Source organism: Coregonus lavaretus, assembly GCF_964263955.1.
Source record: "Coregonus lavaretus genome assembly, chromosome: 7".
Lineage (NCBI taxonomy): Eukaryota > Metazoa > Chordata > Actinopteri > Salmoniformes > Salmonidae > Coregonus > Coregonus lavaretus.
Genome location: NC_139994.1, coordinates 39,651,994 through 39,676,347, shown reverse-complemented (window position 1 = coordinate 39,676,347; position 24,354 = coordinate 39,651,994). Strand labels below are relative to the sequence as shown.

At 39.7% G+C, this 24,354-nt stretch overlaps 1 protein-coding gene across 1 annotated transcript in view; it reads right to left on the bottom strand.

The window, feature by feature from the left end:
- Positions 1–24,354, bottom strand: part of LOC311132386 (uncharacterized protein) — a gene marked incomplete at both ends in the record, with an annotated part of 161,782 nt that overhangs the window by 16,696 nt on the left and 120,732 nt on the right. The window contains 10 exons of the mRNA XM_084165651.1: positions 3,614–3,664; positions 3,803–3,865; positions 4,062–4,142; positions 4,781–4,825; positions 9,796–9,840; positions 15,197–15,220; positions 15,788–15,865; positions 16,700–16,744; positions 17,104–17,148; positions 18,187–18,255. Of these exons, the coding sequence (XP_084021777.1) occupies positions 3,614–3,664; positions 3,803–3,865; positions 4,062–4,142; positions 4,781–4,825; positions 9,796–9,840; positions 15,197–15,220; positions 15,788–15,865; positions 16,700–16,744; positions 17,104–17,148; positions 18,187–18,255 (546 nt within the window). The remainder of the gene's footprint in view (positions 1–3,613; positions 3,665–3,802; positions 3,866–4,061; positions 4,143–4,780; positions 4,826–9,795; positions 9,841–15,196; positions 15,221–15,787; positions 15,866–16,699; positions 16,745–17,103; positions 17,149–18,186; positions 18,256–24,354) is intronic.

Genomic DNA, 24,354 nt, shown 5'->3' with positions numbered 1-24,354 from the left:
TTGTTGTTTGTTTCACAATAAAAAGTATTTTGCATCTTCAAAGTGGTAGGCATGTTGTGTAAATCAAATGATACAAACCCCCAAAAAATCAATTTTAATTCCAGGTTGTAAGGCAACAAAATAGAAAAAATGCCAATGGGTTGAATACTTTCGCAAGCCACTGTACCTCTGTTGTTGCATCCAAGAAAGTTTATGTATGCTAACATTGCGGAGTAACTTTGGGAAGATAACTAGACCTACTGTATATTGCTGAGTGAACATGCAGATAATGGGAAAAGTGGATTTCCATAAGGAAAAGTGTTGCTGACTCATTTAGCATTTCAGGTGCAAAAAGCCCTTAACACTCCAGATTGGATAAGTCAGTTTGACCATAAATAAAACCTACTTGGCTTTCAACAGTATTTATCTGGTTGCTTTCCCATACACATTAAAGAGGAGCTGAACCCAAAAAACAACTTCTCTGGTCGAAAACGGCCGATGTGGCATCAATATTAGTCAGATACATCTATTCTAGTGCCAACAGGATACATTTGGTTATAAAGTCAGTATTTTCCAATACTGAGATTTGCGAGATTTAAGAAATCGTTGCCAATGTTATGTTGAAAGAACAGGACCTGTTCTTTATAAACAGCTTGGGTTTTTCCACCTCAAACATCCTCACATTCGTGAGCTAATGTTAGCATCAATTTATTCCTTTAGCCAAAGTCATAGTACGGTGGCTGTATATATCTCAACTACGGTGAGTGAAGAGGAACAAACAATGATAACTGCCAGAATACGATATAGCGAACATAACACACCCATATCAAACCACACCCTCAAGACGCAATTCGCGTTTCAGAAATAGTTTTTCTTAATGAGGAGTCGGAAAAGTGAGGTAAATCAGTGAGTTCAGCCCCCATTTAAACCTACTACCTGACTAAAAAGCATTCCCAATGGAGATTCTTAATTGAAAGAGCTTTTTAGTCCAGGACTAGGCTTAATCTGTGTCTGGGAAACCAGCCCATCATAACCAGAGGTACAGATAGTTAGTTTGACAATCAGAACAAATTACTTTTTTGTCAACTGCCTATGATAAATAAAACCATGCAAACATTAAATTCAACTACTTGACTTGTGTCTGTGCCCCAGGGTGATAAGTCCTGGAGAGTGCATAAGATTTCTCTGCATAATTTGGGAGATAAAAACATTATGAACATTATCATCAGTAGATGCAGAAGTCATTTAATTTAGTTGTCCACCACTGGGGACATACTGTAGTTTATCCTATGTCAGATTTGTAACCCAGTGTATTTTGAATGAATGCCTCTGAGTAATGAGTGGGAGTGTCAGCTGTTATGGGTGACCAGGCTATCTATGGGAATCATCCAGAGAGTAGGGAGACGCTCTTATCCAGAGCGACTTACAGGAGCAATTAGGGTTAAGTGCCTTGCTCAAGGGCACATCGACAGATTTTTCACATAGTCGGCTCGGGGATTAGAACCAGCGACCTTTCGGTTACTGGCACAACGCCCTTAACCACTAAGCTACCTGCCGCCCCATGATACCTCAGTATATAGTTGTCAGAAAAGGGTGGGGAAGATCTTGTCCCTTTGAACTATGACACATATCGCAAACACTGTATAACAGCAACACTCAATACTCATCAACAATTACTTCAATTACATAACACATTATAACAGCTTGGACTGAAACTCCATGACACTGAATCCAAAATTCACTGCCAATCTAAAATCCAACTGGCTGTCTGGCTTGTATTTACATTTCATTGTATGGTAATATGCCTGTAGGCCCCTGGATAGACCAGCCAGAGATGCATTTTAGTGAATGAATGAATGAAACTGTATTTTCACGTCAAATCAGCAGTTGGCAACCCATCCCTCATGGGATTAATTGACACATGAACAAACATTACAATAATTCACAGTGATAATTCTTCTGGTGTTCTGCAAAGTGCGCACCGCATACAGAATGAAAAGGAAATCATTACATAATAGTAGATAAGGTTATCCAAGCAATAATATCCTTAGCGCAGTAAAAAAAAACACAAAGAAAACCCGATTAAAAACAGTAAAATTAAACAGAAAAATTAAACCCAGTACAAAGAGAATATTCAAGTGTGAGAGATATAGGCCATCACACAACTTTGCTATATGTCTGGAGCTAAATATTTTTTTTAATTTAATTATAGGTCGCTCTTTATCTTTTATTCCAGGCTTTATCAAAAAATTCAGCTAACGGAAATACACAATGGACAAAAAACATATTTGTTTCTCTTCACCACTCATAATGCCAGGGTATATCTGGTGTGCTTTCTGGAATAAGGGCAAGCGTATATCGTGGAAGAAAAGGCAATAGAGGATCAAATGAATTTCATTCTCTATCTCTTCGAGGTCACAATTGTTACATAGTCTGCTATGTTATGGACACATGTTTTTTAGATACCTCTTAGCACCCAACACTCATGCTGAATAGTCCAGAACAGGACACACGCATGTCTCATAGAGTTTGGAATATGTTGCATAACCAATATCTTTTAGTTTTTCCTATAACTCCCCCAAGAGTACTACTTGCTGAGTTGGCCAGGGCAGATGTGCAGTATAGAAAGGTCATATGTTCATCAAAATTAAGACTTAAATATTTATAATCGCTAGTAAACTCAATAATTTCTTCACCAAAACTTCTCTTAGTACCTGGTTCTCTAAAATGATTTATCTGTGTTTTTTTCCTGATTGATCATGAGTCTCCATCTTATGCACCAATTGACTGCACATAATAACATTTCTAAAGATCATCAGTTCAGTTTATGTCATCAAAATAATATAATCAGCAAATAGGAGGATACGTAGCATTTCATCATCATAACGTACTCCAATATTTAACTGTTTAATTTATTTTGCCAAATCATTAATAAACATAGCAAACAAAGTCAGTGATACGGTGTCGCATTGTTTTATACATGAGGGTGTGGGAAACCAATCTGTATGATATTCGTTAACACGCACACAGGCAGTTGGTTTGTAGAGGGACTGCATTGTGTGATAAAATTTCCCATCAACCCCTATCTTTATCAAACTATAGGCTAAAAGACCCCTATTTGCAACATCTAAAGCTTTCTGGAAATCAATTAAACATACAAAAGTAGGCTTATTTTCCTTTAGTCTATTTCTGACTATTGTGCAGACTGAGAAGATATGGTCGATACAGGCTCTGGATTGTTTTGATCCTCCAAAAAGGTAATTAACCTACTGATGAGGATGGATTAATATAATTTATAGACCGTACTTAGTAAACTTAAGCCCCTATAGTTCAGTGGCACTCTCTGGTAATTTTTAAAGGTTTGGTAATGGGATTCACTTTACAGTGAATCCCAGTTGTTTTAATGGATATTCTAGGGTAGGGGTTGCAGCTCTGGTCCTCGAGGGCCACAAAGGTGTCACACTTTTACTCCAACCCAACATTAACGCACCAGATTAATATAAACAACTAATAGTCTTCACTTTACACCACAATTACAATTTGTTTCATAAGATGTGTGTTAGAGTTAAGTGTGACGTAAATGCGGCCCTTGAGGACTAGAACTGCCCAACCCTGATTTAGGGGGACAACTCACCATGGGGCCTGGGGGTCCATGGAGCCCAGGTGCTCCAGGTTGGCCAATAATCTGTATGTGAGAGGGAGACATCCAATCAGGTTGAAATAATATAACTCACATGGTTAAATAATCACCTTCATATAGCTTTTGTTTGTGGTCATACACTGACAGTTTGCCAAGCAGGCCTCTGAAGTGGAGTTCACTTACTGAGGGCCCTTGAGGACCAGGCAGACCGGTATCACCCTTATCTCCTTTCAATCCGTTGACGCCCTAGGAAACAGGACATTCATTATTACATACTAAAGAAGGCTGCTCAAAGTGTTCAAGACAGTCAGCATATTTGATCTATAGTGCTGTCCTACAAAAGAAGCTATAGTGATAGTTCTCGAAGATGAAGCTATTTGCTTTCGCTTATTGGAGTCAAGAATAATTTGATATGTGTTAAGGTTAGTGGATAGACTCTTACTGGTAAACCAGGTAAGCCAACAGTTCCTTTTTCTCCAGATGTGCCAGGGATTCCCATGTCTCCTTTGGAACCTTTAAAACCCTGGGAATACAGTAGATAGAGTAATCAGAATGACAATCAAAATGGGAAAATGTAATTGCAGGGGTATCAAACTCAATTCCTGGAGGGCTGTGTGTCTGCAGGTTTTCGCTCCTCCCTTGTATTTAATTCATCCATTAAAGACATGTTCCGTAACTTTGGCGACTTTGGGCTGGATGTGTCAATGTGTAGTTCTTTCATGCATAATCTATGAGCAGAATGACTGTTTTAGCTCAATTAGTTACAAAATCCTGTTTTCTGGAAGCTTTGTGGCACCCTTTTTCCTATATTTTCCCACATGCGGGCAGCCACCTAGCAGTTCGAGTTCCAGCCAATGAGCTTCAGCCCCTCACCATTTGAGTGACAGCTAGCAAGATACACACAGCAGAGCAAGAGAGAGAGCAATGACATGATGCACATATCTGCACATATATGTTGCAGTGTGCAATTTTCGGGGACTACTTTTGGCTCGTGAGTGCTACTTTCAGAACTACTGGCTAAAAAAGTATACAAAAGTACCGGAGAATATCTTTAAAGTCAATGAGTCCAATGTAAATTGTACAAATCTTAAAGAATGGCTTTTAATGGTCTATATCTTTACTAGGCATGACTGGGTAATGAGACTTCTTGGGTCTACTTACCCTTTCACCATCCAGCCCAGGGAGGCCAGGCATGCCTTGATCTCCCTGAATCAGAGAATGGATTGTGACAAACGCATAGCAAAAATGTATAGTGACTTGCTGCAGACCTGGGTTCAAATACTATTTCAATCACTTTCACATACATTTCAAAGTAAATATTTGGATATTTTTTCACTTGGAAAATATTGGCATGTATTTGAAAATACAAATATTTAAATACTCCCATGCATTTCAGCCCAGGTCTGTTTGGTCATAGGGTTATTTGAAATCATGTATTTGAAAATAAGTATTTGAAAATAGTAGGCTATTTGTAGAAAGTTATTTTAAAATACTTTAAAATACTTCTAATAGAAGTAGTTGATTCTGCAACACATTTGAAAATACTAAAATACACAAAATGTAAGTAACAAATACTTAAATACACATGTATTTGAACCCAGGCCTGACCTGTTTTGAGTGAATGTTCCATTGTACAGTGCTTTCAGAAAGTATTCATACCGCTTGACTTATTCCACATGTTGTTGTCTTACAGCCTGAATTAAACATTTAAATATTTATTTTTTTCTCACCCATTTACACACAATGCCCCATAATGACAAAGTGAAAACATGTTTTTAGAAATATATGCAAATGATTTGAAAATGAAATACAGAAATTACATACGTATTCACACCCCTGAGTCAAAACTTTATAGAAGCACATTTGGCAGCAAATACAGCTGTGTGTCTTTCTGGGTAAGTCTAAGAGCTTTCCACAACTGGATTGTGCAACATTAGCCCATTATTCTTCTCAACATTCTTCAAGCTCTGTCAAATTGGTTGTTGATCATTGCTAGACAACCATTTTCAGGTCTTGCCATAGATTTAAGTCAAAACTCGGCCACTCAGGAACATTCACTGTCTTCTTGGTAAGCAACTCCAGTGTAGATTTGGCCTTGTGTTTTAGGTTATTGTTCTGCTGAAAGGTGTCTGATGGAAAGCAGACTGAACCATGTCTTTCCTCTAGAATGTAGCCTGTGCTTAGCTCCATTCTGTTTCTTTTTTATCCTGAAAAAACTTCAGTCCTTAATGATTACAAGCATACCCATAACATGATGCAGCCACCACTATGCTTGAAAATATGAAGAGTGGTACTCAGTAATGTGTTGTATTGGATTTGCCCCCAAAATAACATTTACATTTTAGTCATTTAGCAGACGCTCTTATCCAGAGCGACTTACAGTTAGTGAGTGCATACATTTTCATACTGGCCCCCCGTGGGAAATGAACTCACAACCCTGGCGTTGCAAGTGCCATGCTCTACCAACTGAGCTACAGGGGACACCACTTTGTATTCAGTACAAAAATATTTTTGCAGTATTATTTTAGTGCCTAGTTGCAAACGGGATGCATGTTTAGGAATATTTGTATTCTGTACAGGTTCCTTCTTTGCACTCTGTCAATTAGGTTAGTATTGTGGAGTAACTACAATATTGTTGATCCTTCCTCAGTTTTCTCCAATCATAGCCATTAAACTCTGAAACTGTTTTAAAGTCACGATTGGCCTCATGGAGAAATCCCAGAGCAGTTTCCTTCCTCTCTGGCAACTGTGTTAGGAAGGACTCCTGTATAATAATAATAATAATATGCCATTTAGCAGACGCTTTTTTCCAAATCGACTTACAGTCATGCGTGCATAAATTTTTTTTTGTGTATGGGTGGTCCCGGGGATCAAACCCACTACCTTAGCTTTACAAGCGCCATGCTCTACCAGCTGAGCTACAGAGGACCACAGAGGACCACCTGTACAGAGGACCACCTGTATCTTTGTAGTTGATGCACCATCCAAAGTGTAATTAATAACTTTGCCATGCTCAAAATGTATATTTAATGTCTGCTATTTTATTTTGTTACGTTCCTCAGCAAGAAAACCAAATAATGTAGCTCAAACAGTAGGGGGAACTAAAAAAGAGTCACAGACAACAACCAAAACGAAACAGGTGTGACATCAATCTACAACCAAAACCACTAACGCGGAAACATCAGTCTACTTACTAATGTGCTAAAAGTCCAATCTCAAAACATGAATGGAAAAACCAAGACCTGTAACAATTTTAACTCATCAATAGGTGCCCTTATTTGCTAGGCATTGGAAAACCTCCCTGGTCTTTGTGGTTGAATCCGTGTTTGAAATTCACTGCTCAACTGAGGGACCTTACAGATAATTGTGTGTGTGGGGTACAGAGATGAGGTAGTCATTCAAAAATAATGTTAAACCATGCAACTAATTATGTGACTAGTTAAGCACATCCTGAAATTATTTAGGCTTGCCATAACTAAGGCTTTGAATACTTATTGACTCAAGACATTTCAGCTTTTTATTTGTAATTAATTAGTAAAAATTTAGAAAACTTAATTCCACTTTGACGTTATGGGGTATTGTGTGTAGGCCAGTGACAAAAAAATCTAAATTGAATCGATTTAAAATGTAGGCTGTAACACAACAAAATGTGGAAAAAGTCAAGGGGTGTGAATCAATTTTTTTCCTTTTCTTTCTTTCTTTTTTTACATTCCAAAAACAAACGTATACATACGAACGACAACTTACAGACACATACAAACAATGACTACATCTCACCTGCCCAGACCCGCCTGCTCACACCCCCATCCCTAGTGCCTCCATTATTGTTTGCCACTTGGTCTTAAATTGTACCAATTAGTTTTTCTCAGTCGCCCATGCTATTTCAATATTTCAATAATAAATCATTAGATTTTTCCATTGTGTCAATGATGGCGGATTGATTGACTTCCAAGTTTTTAATATAAGGTTTTTCAAAATGAGTGGTGAGAAAATAATCTTCCAGCCCATTGGGTATCTAACTACACCCCCATATGTCATGTCTTGAAATATGCAGACAGATGGATTAAAAGTAAGTTTATATTGTAATACTTCTTACAGCCAACTTTCTAGCTCTGCCCACAACTTCCAAACTTTATAGCATTCCCAAAAAGCATGGATTATTGAGTCATTATTAGTTTTACACTTGAGACATGACTATCGTTGTGCTGTAGAATTTGTGAATTTTGTCACTTGTATAATAAATTCCATACATTAGTTTATACTGGATTAAGCATACATTTTAGTTAACTGTAATTTCGTTAGTTATGCTCCAACTTTCCCTCCATCTTATGCCAACATCAGTTCTTTTTAAATCTTGGTTCCAATAGTTTCTATTTTTTTCTAAGAGATTGTCAGTTGGATATGCTCTCTACAAGGTTTGTAGATATTTCCTATCATGGTCCTCTGTAGCTCAGCTGGTAGAGCACGGCGCTTGTAACGCCAAGGTAGTGGGTTCGATCCCCGGGACCACCCATATACAAAGAAAATGTATGCACGCATGACTGTAAGTCGCTTTGGATAAAAGCGTCTGCTAAATGGCATATGATTATATGAACATCATTTTCTGTATTAAATAAGATTCCCTCAAGGTTGTGCTGATGTCCAAAAGATTTCAAATCGAAATTTCATGATATGTAACTTTTAAGTTGCATGTATTTGAAACTATACTGAATAAAAATATAAACGCAACATGCAACAATTTCTAAGATTTTAATCGAGTTACAGTTCATATAAGGAAATCAGTCAATTGAAATACATTCATTAGGCCCTAATCTATGGATTTCACATGACTGGGAGTACAGATATGCATCTGTTGGTCACAGATACCTTAAAAAAAGGTAGGGGCGTGGATCAGAAAACCAGTCCGTATCTGATGTGACCACCATTTGCCTCATGCAGCGCGACATATCTCCTTCGCATAGAGTTGATCAGGCTGTTGATTGCGGCCTGTGGAATGTTGTTCCACTCCTCTTCAATGGCTGTGCGAAGTTGCTGGACATTGGCGGGAACTGGAACACGCTGTCATACACGTCGATCCAGATAATTCCAAACATGCTCAATGAGTGACATGTCTGGTGAGTATGCAGGGCATGGAAGAACTGGGACATTTTCAACTTCCAGGAATTGTGTACAGATCCTTGCGACATGGTGCTGTGCATTATCATGCTGAAACATGAGGTGATGGCGGCGGATGAATAGCATTACAATAGGCCTCAGGATCTCGTCACGGTATCTCTGTGCATTCAAATTGCCATCGATAAAATGCAATTGTGTTCATTGTCCATAGCTCATGTCTGCCCATACCATAACCCCACCGCCACAATGTTGACAATAGCAAACCGCACACCCACACAACGTCTGCCATCTGACCGGTACAGTTGAAACTGGGATTCATCTATGAAGAGCACACTTCTCCAGCGTGCCAGTGGCCATTGAAGGTTAGCATTTGCCCACTGAATTTGATTACGATGCCGAACTGCAGTCAGGCCAAGACCCTGGTGAGGACGACGAGCACGCAGATGAGCTTCCCTGAGACGGTTTCTGACAGTTTGTGCAGAAATACCCTGGTTGTGCAACCCCCCAGTTTCATCAGCTGTCCGGGTGGCTGGTCACAGACGATCCCACAGATGAAGAAGCTGGATGTGGACGTCCTTGTTACACGTGGTCTGCGGTTGTGAGGCCGGTTGGATGTACTGCCAAACTCTATAAAACAAACATTCAATTCTCTGGCAACAGCTCTGGTGGATACCTGTTACATTTGAGTCCTGTCTAATTATTTTTGGAAGCGGTTCAATTGCCAGTGCAAACAGGAGGGGAGAGAGAGGACATCCCTGTCTTGTGCCACTTTCTAAATAAATGTCATCAGATAATGTATTATTCGTGTATATTTTAGCTTTAGGATATTTATACAATATTTTTATTAAATGTATTATTTCAGCTGGAAAGTTGAAACCTTCCAAAGTTTTGAATAGAAAAGGGGTGTGAATACTTTCTAAAGGCACTGTATGTACTGTGTGTTAGATACACACACACAAACACACACACACACACACACAGTGTATCATTGGCTTATGCACAGATAAGTTACTGTACTGAAGTTAAAACAGAACCATGATTTCAATACAATGATGGATTACCTTGATTCCCGCCGGTCCTGATAGTCCAGGAGGCCCAGGGGGACCCTAAATTCACAAGATAAATATGTTATTATTATTACCATCATACACACATGTAGTACATAAAAAAAGACCAAGGTTGGCGTCAATTCCACTCCAATTCAGTCAATGCTGCAATTAAATAAAAAGTCAGTAACCATGTTTCCATCCAACCATTTTTATGCAAGTGAAGTACCTGTTGGATACAAAACTCACGACATGCCTGATGGAAACAGCAATTGTCTGTAAACTTTCCTACATTTTGTCAAAACTAAAACACTTTCGAAAGGAGTGGATAATTGTTTTGTTGATGAAGTAGAAAAGGATTTCCCAAACTCTGTCCATTATTATGTGGATTATAATTAAAGGACAATTTTTGTTGGGGTTGATACATTTTTCTTAAGGGAAAATCAAGACTGAAATTTCAAAGTGGAAATTATAAACTTCAGAAGTTTTTTAAAACCTCAATACACTGCAAGTTTAAAATTGGGTGATAAAAAAAAAAATCCTACATCTGTATAGTGCATATGCCAAGACCAGAGTGGGCACATTTGCTGTTTATTGCAAGACTTTGTGCATAACCATCGACACGGTTAAAAAAACAGGATGGAAATACATAGAACTTCTGTTGTTGTCTTTTCAGTATATGACAACGTGCTTTTTATGTGCACTACGTCATCATGTACAGCTTTTTATTCGCAACAAGCCAGTTTGATGGAAACACATCGCTTCCTTTAAAATTTGCATATTTTTTTGTGTGGGAATATTTGAATATTCGCTTGAAAAACTTTAGACAAATGGATGGAAACCTAACTATTGCCCCCAAAAAATAGGAAAATAATAGACAATTGTAAACTCATCACTTAAATTGACTGAATTGGAATAGACACAAACATATCCACACACGTTAGGAATCACTTGAGAATAAACATGACACAATGATGATAAAAAAAAAAAAAAAAACGATCACAACAATTCCCACACCAAGGTCACAAGTGGGTCAATTGCAACTAACATCATCAGGATATCACCTTATTTCTTAGGTTTAAAATCAACTCCATATCCTCTGAAAATACACTTGTTTCAACTAATTAAATTGCATTCGGAAAGTATTCAGACCCCTTGACTTTTTCCACATTTTGTTATGTAACAGCCTTATTCTAAAATTGATTAAATAGTTTTTCCCCCTCATCAATCTACACACAATACCCCATAATGACAAAGCAAAAACAGGTTTTTGGAAATTTTGGCAAATTTAAAATAAATAACTGAAATATGACATTTACATAACTATTCAGACCCTTTACTCAGTACTTCGTTTAAGCACCTTTGGCAGCGATTAAAGCCTCGAGTCTTCTTGGGTATGACGCTACAAGCTTGGCACACCTGTATTTGGGGAGTTCCTCCCATTCTTCTCTGCAGATACTTTCAAGCTCTGTCAGATTGGATGGGGAGCATCGCTGCACAGCTATTTTCAGGTCTCTCCAGAGATGTTCAATCGGGTTCAAGTCTGGGCTCTGGCTGGGCCACTCAAGGACATTCAGAGACTTGTCCAGAAGCCACTCCTGCATTGTCTTGGCTGTGTGCTTAGGGTTGTTGTCCTGTTGGAAGATGAACCTTCGCCCCAGTCTGAGGTCCTGAGCGCTCTGGAGCAGGTTTTCATCAAGGATCTCTCTGTACTTTGCTCTGTTCAGCTTTCCCTCTACCCTGACTAGTGTCCCAGTCCCTGCTGCTGAAAAACATCCCCACAGCATGATGCTGACCCCACCATGCTTCACCGTAGGGATGGTGCAAGGTTTCCTCCAGATGTGACGCTTGGCATTCAGGTCAAAGAGTTCAATCTTGATTTCATCAGACCAGAGAATCTTGTTTCTCATGGCCTGAGAGTCTTTAGGTGCCCTTTGGTAAACTCCAAGCAGGCTGTCATGTGCATTTTACTGAGGAGTGGCTTCCGTCTGGCCACTCTGCAGACTGTCATGTGCCTTTTACTGAGGAGTGGCTTCCGTCTGGCCACTCTACCATGAAGGCCTGATTGGTGGAATGCTGCAGAGATGGTTGTCCTTCTGGAGCTCTGTCAGAGTGACCATCGGGCCACTGTGTTCTTGGGGACCTTTAATGCTTCTTGGGGACCTTTAATGCACAGATCTGGGTTACTCTTCCCCAGATCTGTGCCTCAACACAATCCTGTCTCGGAGGTCTACGGACAATTCCTTCAACCTCATGGCTTGGTTTTAGCTCTGACATGCACTGTCAACTGTGGGACCTTATATAGACAGATGTGTGCCTTTCCAAATAATGTCCAATCAATATAATTGACTTGAGGAGGACTCCAATCAAGACCATGGTGCTTGCCTACGGAGCTGTGAGGGGAACGGCACCTCCTTACCTTCAGGCTCTGATCAGTCCCTACACCCAAACGAGGGCATTGCGTTCTTCCACCTCTGGCCTGCTGGTCCCCCTACCTCTGCGGAAGCACAGTTCCCGCTCAGCCCAGTCAAAACTGTTCGCTGCTCTGGCACCCCAATGGTGGAACAAGCTCCCTCACGACGCCAGGACAGCGGAGTCACTGACCACCTTCCGGAGACACTTGAAACCCTACCTCTTTAAGGAATACCTGGGATAGTATAAAAGTAATCCTTCTACCCCACCCCCACAAAAAAAATTTAAAAAAATAATAATAAATATAAAAATAAATAAAATATATATATATATATTTTTTTTAAACAACAACAATATATATATATATATATATATAAAACAAATTAAATTTTAAAATATACTCTAAAAAATAAATAAATTAAAATTGTAAAGTGGTTGTCCCACTGGTTATCATAAGGTGAATGCACCAATTTGTAAGTCGCTCTGGATAAGAGCGTCTGCTAAATGACGTAAATGTAATGTAAATGTAATGATCAATGGAAACAGGATGCACCTGAGCTCAATTTCGAGTCTCATAGCAAAGGGTCTGAATACTTATGTAAATAAGGTATCAGTGCTTTTTTTGTATAGGTTTGCAAAGAATTCTTAAAACCTGTTTTCACTTTGTCATTATGGGGTATTGGGTATAGATTGATGAGGATTTTTATTTATTTAATCCATTTTAGAATAAGGCGGAAAATTTTGAAAAAGTCAAGGGGTCTGAATACTTTCCGAATGCACTGTATATTTACATTTTAGTCATTTAGCAGACGCTCTTATCCAGAGCGACTTACAGGAGCAATTAGGGTTAAGTGCCTTGCTCAAGGGCACATCGACAGATTTTTCACCTAGTCGGCTCGGGGATTAGAACCAGCGACCTTTCGGTTACTGGCACAACGCTCTAAACCACCTGCTACCTACAAGTATTCAACCCTATTCCAGGGCTAGTTATGGACCGTCAATAAATTACACAATGTAAATGGGATAATATTTTCATGTTGCACACCTTTTGCTTTTCTCATTAAATGCTTTCAATATTTGTATACAGTGGGGAAAAAAAGTATTTAGTCAGCCACCAATTGTGCAAGTTCTCCCACTTAAAAAGATGAGAGAGGCCTGTAATTTTCATCATAGGTACACGTCAACTATGACAGACAAAATGAGATTTTTTTTCTCCAGAAAATCACATTGTAGGATTTTTAATGAATTTATTTGCAAATTATGGTGGAAAATAAGTATTTGGTCAATAACAAAAGTTTCTCAATACTTTGTTATATACCCTTTGTTGGCAATGACACAGGTCAAACGTTTTCTGTAAGTCTTCACAAGGTTTTCACACACTGTTGCTGGTATTTTGGCCCATTCCTCCATGCAGATCTCCTCTAGAGCAGTGATGTTTTGGGGCTGTCGCTGGGCAACACGGACTTTCAACTCCCTCCAAAGATTTTCTATGGGGTTGAGATCTGGAGACTGGCTAGGCCACTCCAGGACCTTGAAATGCTTCTTACGAAGCCACTCCTTCGTTGCCCGGGCGGTGTGTTTGGGATCATTGTCATGCTGAAAGACCCAGCCACGTTTCATCTTCAATGCCCTTGCTGATGGAAGGAGGTTTTCACTCAAAATCTCACGATACATGGCCCCATTCATTCTTTCCTTTACACGGATCAGTCGTCCTGGTCCCTTTGCAGAAAAACAGCCCCAAAGCATGATGTTTCCACCCCCATGCTTCACAGTAGGTATGGTGTTCTTTGGATGCAACTCAGCATTCTTTGTCCTCCAAACACGACGAGTTGAGTTTTTACCAAAAAGTTATATTTTGGTTTCATCTGACCATATGACATTCTCCCAATCCTCTTCTGGATCATCCAAATGCACTCTAGCAAACTTCAGACGGGCCTGGACATGTACTGGCTTAAGCAGGGGGACACGTCTGGCACTGCAGGATTTGAGTCCCTGGCGGCGTAGTGTGTTACTGATGGTAGGCTTTGTTACTTTGGTCCCAGCTCTCTGCAGGTCATTCACTAGGTCCCCTCGTGTGGTTCTGGGATTTTTGCTCACCGTTCTTGTGATCATTTTGACCCCACGGGGTGAGATCTTCAGTGGTCTTGTATGTCTTCCATTTCCTAATAATTGCTCCCACAGTTGATTTCTTCAAACCAAGCTGCTTACCTATTGCAGATTCAGTCTTCCCAGCCTGGTGCAGGTCTACAATTTTGTTTCTGGTGTCCTTTGACAGCTCTTTGGTCTTGGCCATAGTGGAGTTTGGAGTGTGACTGTTTGAGGTTGTGGACAGGTGTCTTTTATACTGATAACAAGTTCAAACAGGTGCCATTAATACAGGTAACGAGTGGAGGACAGAGGAGCCTCTTAAAGAAGAAGTTACAGGTCTGTGAGAGCCAGAAATCTTGCTTGTTTGTAGGTGACCAAATACTTATTTTCCACCATAATTTGCAAATAAATTCATTAAAAATCCTACGATTTTCTGGATTTTTTTTCCTCAATTTGTCTGTCATAGTTGACGTGTACCTATGATGAAAATTACAGGCCTCTCTCATCTTTTTAAGTGGGAGAACTTGCACAATTGGTGGCTGACTAAATACTTTTTTCCCCCACTGTATGTATTTCTACAACTGTTGCGTAGCCTTAATTCTGTGACATACCATGTTTTCCTAATCATCTCGCAAATATCAGTTTTGGACAAGACTGACTATGACCAAAATTATGCTATTTACACTTGTAGTCAATTTTGACACTAGAATAAATGTTTCTGACTCATATCGATGCCACATAGGCCGATTTCAAAAGGAGAAGTAACTTTTTTGGTTCTTTAAGCAACAATGTGTGGGAGTTATGTGTTAGTTAGAAAAGAGGATGAGGAGCAGGGGAGGGCAGGGTAGGGTTGGGTTCATGCCGGGCCAAAGGTGCATTACTCATATATCACACAGACAGAATAGAGGTGAATTACCGTCACTGTAATAGTGGTAATCTTCTGTGGTCCGCCAGGGAGGAGGCGAAAAATAAGATAACTGGTTATGCACCAAACAAACCTGTGTGTCAGCATGCTTTTTAGTTCTCTCTCCTTGCTAACCTAGTCCACAAACTGTTCCAGATGGAATTTGAACTGTCTGGAAAATTCGAAAACATTGTACAGTACACTCAGATGGCTAACGGCCACTTTGGCCAGTATATGTTCACAAGCAATTTTACAAGTCAGATAGTAGGATGAAAATGAAATCTTGTCACAATGTTTTAAAGGGCACTGTAGTTTTAAGACTTCCATCTTTCCACAGAAGCACCAAAGTATACCCTTTCAAGTCCATCAAGGACTATGGAAGAAAATATATATATGGATGCTAAAGATTGTGGTGGGTGCCACATAAAACATATTTCACCATTAATCCAAGTTAAAATAGTACTTAAGTTAAAAAGAGGGACATCAAAACAACTAATCTAACAGAAATAAAGAAATACAGCTCAAAATGTAAATACAACAGGTAAAATATTGCCAGAAAACAATGTTTAACTAAAGCTGGAGAGCAGACCAGCAGTTTCTGACCTGTAAAGCCTCTTGGATGTTACCGTTGTAATCAATGATTTCAGTGGCTCCTTGGTCACCTTTCTGCCCAGGGGGTCCCTGCGTGCGGATAACATTTAGATGTTTATTAAAATCCATAGAATAAAGGGCTGAAGTTCAATATCATTAAACACAAAAACAATGTTTAAAGGGATAGTTAACTTTTAGTAGTCCTCTGTTAATTACAATACCCCCAAAATGTGCATGTTCTATATTGACTGCTGACTGCAAATTTTCTTCAGGATTGTATTAACAGTGAACTAATAAATAAAATACTAAAATATTGGATTGTACCTGGATTGTACAAGATTTGCACATTATTCTTTAAAAAATTCCAGTGTATATTTGGCCTTGTGTTTTAGGTTATTGTCCTGCTGAAAGGTGAATTTGTCTCCCAGTGTCTGTTGGAAAGCAGACTGAATCAAACTTTCCTCTTGGGTTTCGCCTGTGATTAGCTCTATTCCGTTTCTTTTTATCCCAAAAAACTCCCTAGTCTTTGCCGATGACAAGCATACCTATAACATGATGCAGCCAACATCATGCTTGAAATTATACAACGGGTGGGTCTAATCCTGAATGCTGATTGGTTAAAACCGCATTCCAGCCAGTGTCTATTCCACAAGTTACCACCGGCTAAATCTATGACGTTACAATGCCTATTTACTCTGTTCCATCTGACTGCGCAATCCACTGTCTCATAAGCCCAGCCAGGCACTTTATAAACTTCATCCCCACTATAAAAAGCATCTAGACATTATCTCACATTTCTTTTAGACTAACATTTAGTTTTCAACAGCGGAGATTTGTATAAACCTTGCTCTCTGTTTCTTGCTCTCTGTTTAAGATTCAATCGTCAACTTTTTTTAATTTTTATATTCTGTTGAGGGCACTCACCCTTGGTCCCATGGAGCCCAGGTCTCCCTTGTCTCCTGTTCCTCCCTGAGTTATAGTAAGAAAGGACTGTAAGATGTAGGAATATGCATGGAGTACAGTCATTTATCACAAACTTAGACCTACAGTGGCTTAGAACAGAGTAGAATAATACATTATCCATTTGCTGAAAACAATATTTTGTTATCTTTTCCACATGAACATTTACTCATTGGGAATGTGCAGTGTGCACTTTGTAATTGTAATTGTGTAATTCCTCAATATATCAATGTTGGCCAAGCATCATCAGCCATACATATGATTGAGAAGGGCAACAGTAGATTTGTAGTAATAATAATAATAATAATAATAATAATAATAATAATAATAATAATAGTAATAATAATAATTAGCAGTCATGCAATGACCTTTGAACCTCTAGGGCCTGGGTTCCCTGCCTCTCCTGGCCCTCCCTGCAGGAGACAAGGAGCAACAGTGGAGTAGTAAGTCACCACATGACCCCTCAGTATGAACAGACACTTTTGATAGTAAGACAAGGCTATCAAATACATTACATATTGTGACTTTAAACATTTTCTAGTCCACATCACAGAGGAATATCATATTAAACCAAAGGTGGCATGGAAGGCTAACCAGAAGTTTATTCTTGATAAAGTTTTTCATGTTTGCTTCATCAAATTCAATGACCTTTTGGCATAATAAGAAATCCAATCAAATTCTGTTTATTTGATCTCCAGTAAATGCAAATGGAGGGTTTATTCCCTTTGGTACTCCATTTGAAAAGGCTGTCAATGCTGTGGGGCCCTGTCCCTGTTTTAGTCTGGAACAAAAACCACCTGTAGGGTAGCTGCCATGCATAAACAATGGTAAACTCATACTGTACATTTACTCTTGTGTTTATACCCACTGTTTGGGCCCAGAGGAAAACCTAAAACCCAGTTTTTTCTGTTCCCACTCTCATTCCAAACGAATATTTACTGGTATGATAATCACTAATTCAGCCATCTTTGTCCTTACAAAGTGCACTACATTAGCAGCAATGACATCTGAGGTGTGACATTCTTCAACTTTACCCTGGCTAGAAAACTTTTGTCGATTTAAGCCAGTGCTCTGAATGCATACAAAACAGAATATGTTCCTTAATCAATGTGTAATAAGGAAGACCTCTACAATTGGTCAAAGTTTGGAAAACCCTTCATTCATTGAATCTTCCTGGTCTACTTCCTAGTCTATCAGAAACTTCCTAGTCAACTGTGAACTGAAGGCTTGCTTCATCTTGCATGTTTGGAAACATAAAAGCCACTAGAGTGCAGCAAATACTGTACCAATGATCCAAAAGGTAGAGCTTAGAATGTTAGAAAAATAACATGCACTTGCTTGAAACTAAAATGTGTGCCTCTCGAATAACATCAATGAATGGTCTCTCTCTCTTGTGTCCCAAGCCAGCTTCCCCGCAATCACCCTCCCCCCGGGTTAACCACAACACTGACCTTTTGACCGGGCGGTCCAATCTCGCCCCGCTCTCCTTTGCTTGGTGGGCCAAGTTCCCCTCGCTCGCCCTGGAGACAGTGGAGAAGAAAGACACTTTCAGGAATTGGGGCCTGGAGGGCTCTATCTCTCGCTGACCCCTTTACCCATGGATGGATCTCCCATCTCATCATTACATGAATGCACACACTGGGCTCTATTCTAACAAATCTAATGCAATGGCAAATCTTAGAGCTGGCAGTAGGGCTATAGGTCTGGGGGTGTCAGAAATATTTTTGCTTTATACTGCGGCAATTATGAGCGCAATAGCTAGCGGTGGCATGAAAGGGCTGGGTTTTGATGAATAAATACATTTTAAGTGTGACGAGGGCTTGGCCACTCACTTGCTTAATACTGCATGCCGTTGTCTCAAGTTCTGTAGGTAATTGACAGTCTTTGCGTCATCATCAACTCCAAGTCCACTGTGGATTTTTACAGTTTATTAAATAGCCTAGGCTACAGTAACGAGTAATAGCAACAGTAAAGAAAATACATTCAGTGTTTGCTCAATATTTTTAGTATTTAGTATTTATTAGGATCGCTAATTAGCTGCTGCCGAGGCAGTGGCTACTCTTCCTGGGGTCCAAACAGGAAACAACACAACATAAAATACATAATATACATAAATATACATAGCACAACATTTACATTACAATTTAGTCACTCAGCAGATGCTCCCATCCAGAGTGACCCACAGCTAGTGCATTCATCTTAAGATAGCCAGACGAGACAACCACATACCACAGTCCCCAACCAAGTATAACATACATAATACAATGCAAAATATAATACGCAATGCATAAAAATGGCTGTGTCTGACAGTCAACATTGTTGTAATTGGCTTCAACGAGTAGCCTAGGCCTTTACGCATTGCACTTCTCCTCAAATAAAAAATACTAGGCTCCCGTAAATTGTATTGTACAGTCGTGGTCAAATGTTTTGAGAATGACACAAATATACATTTTCACAAAGTCCGCTGCCTCAGTTTTTATGATGGCAATTTGCATATACTCCAGAATGTTATGAAGAGTGATCAGATTAATTGCAATTAATTGCAAAGTCCCTCTTGCAAAATCCCCAAAAAACATTTCCACTGCATTTCAGCCCTGCCACAAAAGACTGGAGATCACTCTGTCATGCTGATTGAGTTAGAATAACAGACTGGAAGCTTTAAAAGGAGGGTGGTGTTTGAAATCATTGTTCTTCCTCTGTTAACCATGTTTCCCTGCAAGGAAACACGTGCCGTCATCATTGCTTTGCTCAAAAAGGGCTTCACAGGCAAGGATATTGCTGCTAGTAAGATTGCACCTAAATCAACCATTTATCGGATCATCAAGAATTTCAAGGAGAGAGGTTCAATTGTTGTGAAGAAGGCTTCTGGGCGCACAAGAAAGTCCAGCAAGCTCCAGGACCTTCTCCTAAAGTTGATTCAGCTGCGCGATCGGGGCACCACCAGTGCAGAGCTTGCTCAGGAATGGCAGCAGGCAGGTGTGAGTGCATCTGCACGCACAGTGAGGAGAATACTTTTGTAGGAAGGCCTGGTGTCAAGAAGGGCAGCGAGGAAGCCACTTCTCTCCAGGAAAAACATCAGGGACAGACTGATATTGTGCAAAAGGTACAGGGATTGGACTGCTGAGGACTGGGGTAAAGTCATTTTCTCTGATGAATCCCCTTTCCGATTGTTTGGGGCATCCGGAAAAAAGCTTGTCCAGAGAAGACAAGGTTCTCAGCCAAGGGAGTGGGCTCACTCACAATTTTGCCTAAGAACACAGCCATGAATAAAGAATGGTACCAACAGATCCTCAGAGAGCAACTTCTCCCAACCATCCAATAACAGTTTGGTGACGACCAATGCCTTTTCCAGCATGATGGAGCACCTTGCCATAAGGCAAAAGTGATAACTAAGTGGCTCGGGGAACAAAACATTGACATTTTGGGTCCATGGCCAGGAAACTCCCCAGACCTTAATCCCATTGAGAACTTGTGGTCGATCTTCAAGAGGCGGGTGGACAAACAAAACCCCACAAATTCTGACAAACTCCAAGCATTGATTATGCAAGAATGGGCTGCCATCAATCAGGATGTGGCCCAGAAGTTAATTGACAGCATGCCAGGGCAGATTGCAGAGGTCTTGAAAAAGAAGGGTCAACACTGCAAATATTGACTCTTTGCATAAACTTAATGTAATTGTCAATAAAAGCCTTTGACACTTATGGAATGCTTGTAATTATACTTCAGTGTACCATAGTAACATCTGACAAAAATATCTTGAAACACTGAAGCAGCAAACTTTGTGAAGACCAATACTTGTGTCATTCTCAAAACGTTTGACCACAACTGTATGTGTGCGGCACGTTCTCAATAAGCAAGATATAGCCTAGGCCTACCGTTGATATGGTGTTATAGGACTGAATAATTTGAATATGTTTGGAGGAGCGCGTATTTGGTAACCGGACAAGAGGCGCTCTTTGGAAATGTGGATGGATACAAGCCAAGTGGAGTAGCCTGTGCACTGCAGGTAAGCTTATGTGAATTGTGAATATTGCAAAAGCATGATGGCAAAAGCCTCATGAGTAGACCATTTAGAAAACTTTTATGGATAGGCTACTTGGCTAATGCATGGCCAAGATAAGAAAGACACCAGACCAGACACGTTGCTGTTGAACCAGCTTTCGTTATAGTAAGGGTAGCCTATAAGGGCTTGTTTTTTTATAAAACCAAACGGAAAACAAGCAATTGTTACAGGAAAATAACTGAAATATTTCTAAATGTCAGTGTCATCGGATCATCTCATCTCTCGTTCCATGTTGGGCATATAGCCTAAATTTAGGGTTTTCTGCGCACATCCAAAATAATCAGGAACTAGCTAAAATAATGTACAATAGCCTACATAGATAAAAAAAGGGGATAATCCCTTTTAATAAAGCTTTGGTGATTAAGATTTATTTCAACAAGGTCTCATGAGCCAAACCCTTTATGATAGTCTTGACTACTTGGCGAATGCATTGGGCAGGACAAAAAATAAACAGACTTCATTGAGAGGAGGGGAGGCTATGCTTGGTTTTTCATCAAATGAAACAAAATGGGAAAAACAATTGTTTTTTATGTTTCTAAATACGAGGTTTACGGGCACAAAAAGCACATCTGTCATGTTTGGATTTGGCTTCACACCAATCACATCTAAAGGCAAATGTCATTTACAGAAAAAAATGTAAATTGTTGTGTTGTTGTCCTCCAGTGTCTAGCTAGCTAGCTAAAATCGGGCCTTTCCTAAATTAGCCATGGCTGGAGATAGGAATTTGGACTTCTGGTTTTACTTAATTCTCCAAACTGGCCAATGATTATAACGGTGATTCTGATCCAACCATAAATTCATACATTGTGCCCCTGGCTTGAGAGGATGGAAGTTCAATATGTAGCTAGATGTAATAGGCAAATGTTTACTAGCTGGCCTAGCGAGCAAGCATTTTAGCCAGGTAGCCTAGGACAACAAAAACTAAAAGCGTGTACTGTATGACAGAGTCATAGACCGTTTCACATTGCCGTTTCTCTACATGTCGGTTGTTTTGATCTAGGACGCCTACAAGCCTCACAAGACTAGTCTGAAGGTAGCCGGGTACCAGTTTAAAAAATGAATGGAAGTATACATGGAGATAGTTTAGTGCCTAAAATGGCTAAAATAAGGGGTTAAATATATGTACAACATTATTTTGTTTTTTTAAGTCTCCTGATCTTTCTTATGTCTCTCAGATATAGGACATACACTGCAGAGCAAACTTCCTTTTGATAAAAATGTTTTACTATCTGTTTATCCATATAATGAAGCTATTTGTTATTCAATGCTTTTCTATGGGCTAATTTGTTTCAAAATCTAATAGCAAAATGATCCTTGGTATGACCATCTTAAAACAATTCCATATGTCAGTTTAGTAGAACCCCCCCTCTCCCGGCTTAGACTTTTAATTAAGGATTAAAATTGTAATTTCAACAGACAGCTTTGCAGCATAGCTAAATAGGATGACTCCTTGGGGAGCACAGAGATACTGTTAGATGGTTGTCTGGCTGGCTAGCTCCTACTGCCTGGACAAGCATCCAGCTGCAGATTATGTGCGCTTAGGCCGCCTGGTCTGCGAACCTCAAAGTGCATGTGGTTGCGTCTCAGATTGTATTTTTGAGTCTGAGTTGGTATGTGCACATGCAGCACTCTAACACCCTGGACCCAGGGCTCTAAAGTGCAATCAATTTGGTCGCATATGCAATGAAATATTTTGCTGTGCAACCTGGAGTTTTATTTTGGGAGCACCCGTGCGACTAAAAGAAAATCCCCCGCAAAATTAAATGCGTAACAATATTTCGCCGCAACACTCTTCTCTACACTGCTCAAACAAGAGGCTGCTTGGTTCCAGTTTCCTGGCCACACACACCAAACCCCACCCCCTGTCACTCAAGCAGGCAGCACACAGTTCGTTCACGCTGTTTATTCTCTCAACATGCTGTCAATTCATGCACTCAACATATTATTTTAAAACAAGAACGATGATGCTTTCCATATTGCTTCTACATTTGAATCCACATGTTTGCTCTATTATACTATTAGTTTGTGTATCTTGTTCTCTGCTGGCATGTGCTGGCATGTGCCTAAAATAATGTTAATTGCTAATTCTAATCGCTAACTAGCTAGCTGGCTAGCTAAATGCCATTTAGCTAAATGCATTAGCTAGTGCAAAGCGAACATTAGCGCTAATACAGGTTGCTACCAGTGGTAGCATTTTCTGAATCAGATAGCCTATTCTAAAATCTTTTAAAATCTATTCAAATATGATTAGGGTCCCCTGGGAAACACCGACCAACAGTTTGGTTCTTACCCTGTCATAACTCCTACCTGGCTTTTTTATTTGGTGTCATGCCAAACATTGATAACCATAGAATTAGAATATTCATTCTATTTCTATGAGGTCATTCTTTTATTTAATGAAAAAAAACATTACAAACCGAACCGACCTCAAAATGAACTAATCGCTCAGCAATACAGTTTTTCTCGATTGCTAAGACACATTTTTTGAAACCTTCACCCATTTTCTCCAAACTTTAAACACAAAACCAAATCGTCAAACTACATTCACAAAACCTCTGACTCTTCTGGCAAAAACAAACAATCGCCTCAAAACCATTTACTCTGTGCTCAAAATCATACAATGCTTTCAGACCATACACACAGCCAGTCAATATATAAACACTACAGAGCGTTCATTAGACACTACATAAAACAATTGAGAACACAGCGTCCAGGGCATGTAGTTACAGAATTTTATTTTTATTGTATATAGTAAACGCATTTTGCAATTAAAACAAAAAGTATATTAATCACAACTTAGTACAGTGAATATATTGTATACTGTAAGTACTGCAAGTAATACAGTATTGAATGTCTGTATATTCAGCACTTGCATAAAAATACAGTAGTCCAACTGCAAAAGCCCAAAGAACAAAGAAAACTCTAAATGAAAAGCAAATTACAGTACACTCAAAAATGTTGTGCAACTGCGAAATCAAAGTCAATGAGAGATTCATTCTGCCTCAGCATCACGTCTTTGTGCTGGTTCCGGCCAGAGGACTTTGTCCACATCATAGGCAACGTTGTCCCTTGCCAGGCAACGGGGGGAAAACCCTCTGGGGTGCCGGATCTAGCCTTGACAACACTCCACACCTATGTCATCACAAATTAGCCCATTGCCTGTAAGAGATTTTCCCTGGTATATGGGTTTCGGTCATAGACCTTCCACCGCCACGCAGAGAAAAACAATTCTATTGGGTTGAGGAAAGGGCTGTATGGTGGAAGGCAAACATTTATGAATCGCTGGTTGATGTTGAACCACTTGCGTATCCGGACACCACTGTGAAAGCTGACATTGTCCCAAACCACGACATAGACAGGATGCACTGCCTGCTGATGATCCTGCTGCTCACGCTCAAACAAAACCTCCCGAAGACCACCCAGAAATGTAAGAAGATGTTCAGTGTTATATGGCCCCAGGGTTGCATGACGGTGGAGAACCCCACGATTACTTATGGCTGCACAAAGGGTGACATTGCCACCACGCTGGCCAGGGACTTCCACAATGGCACGTTGG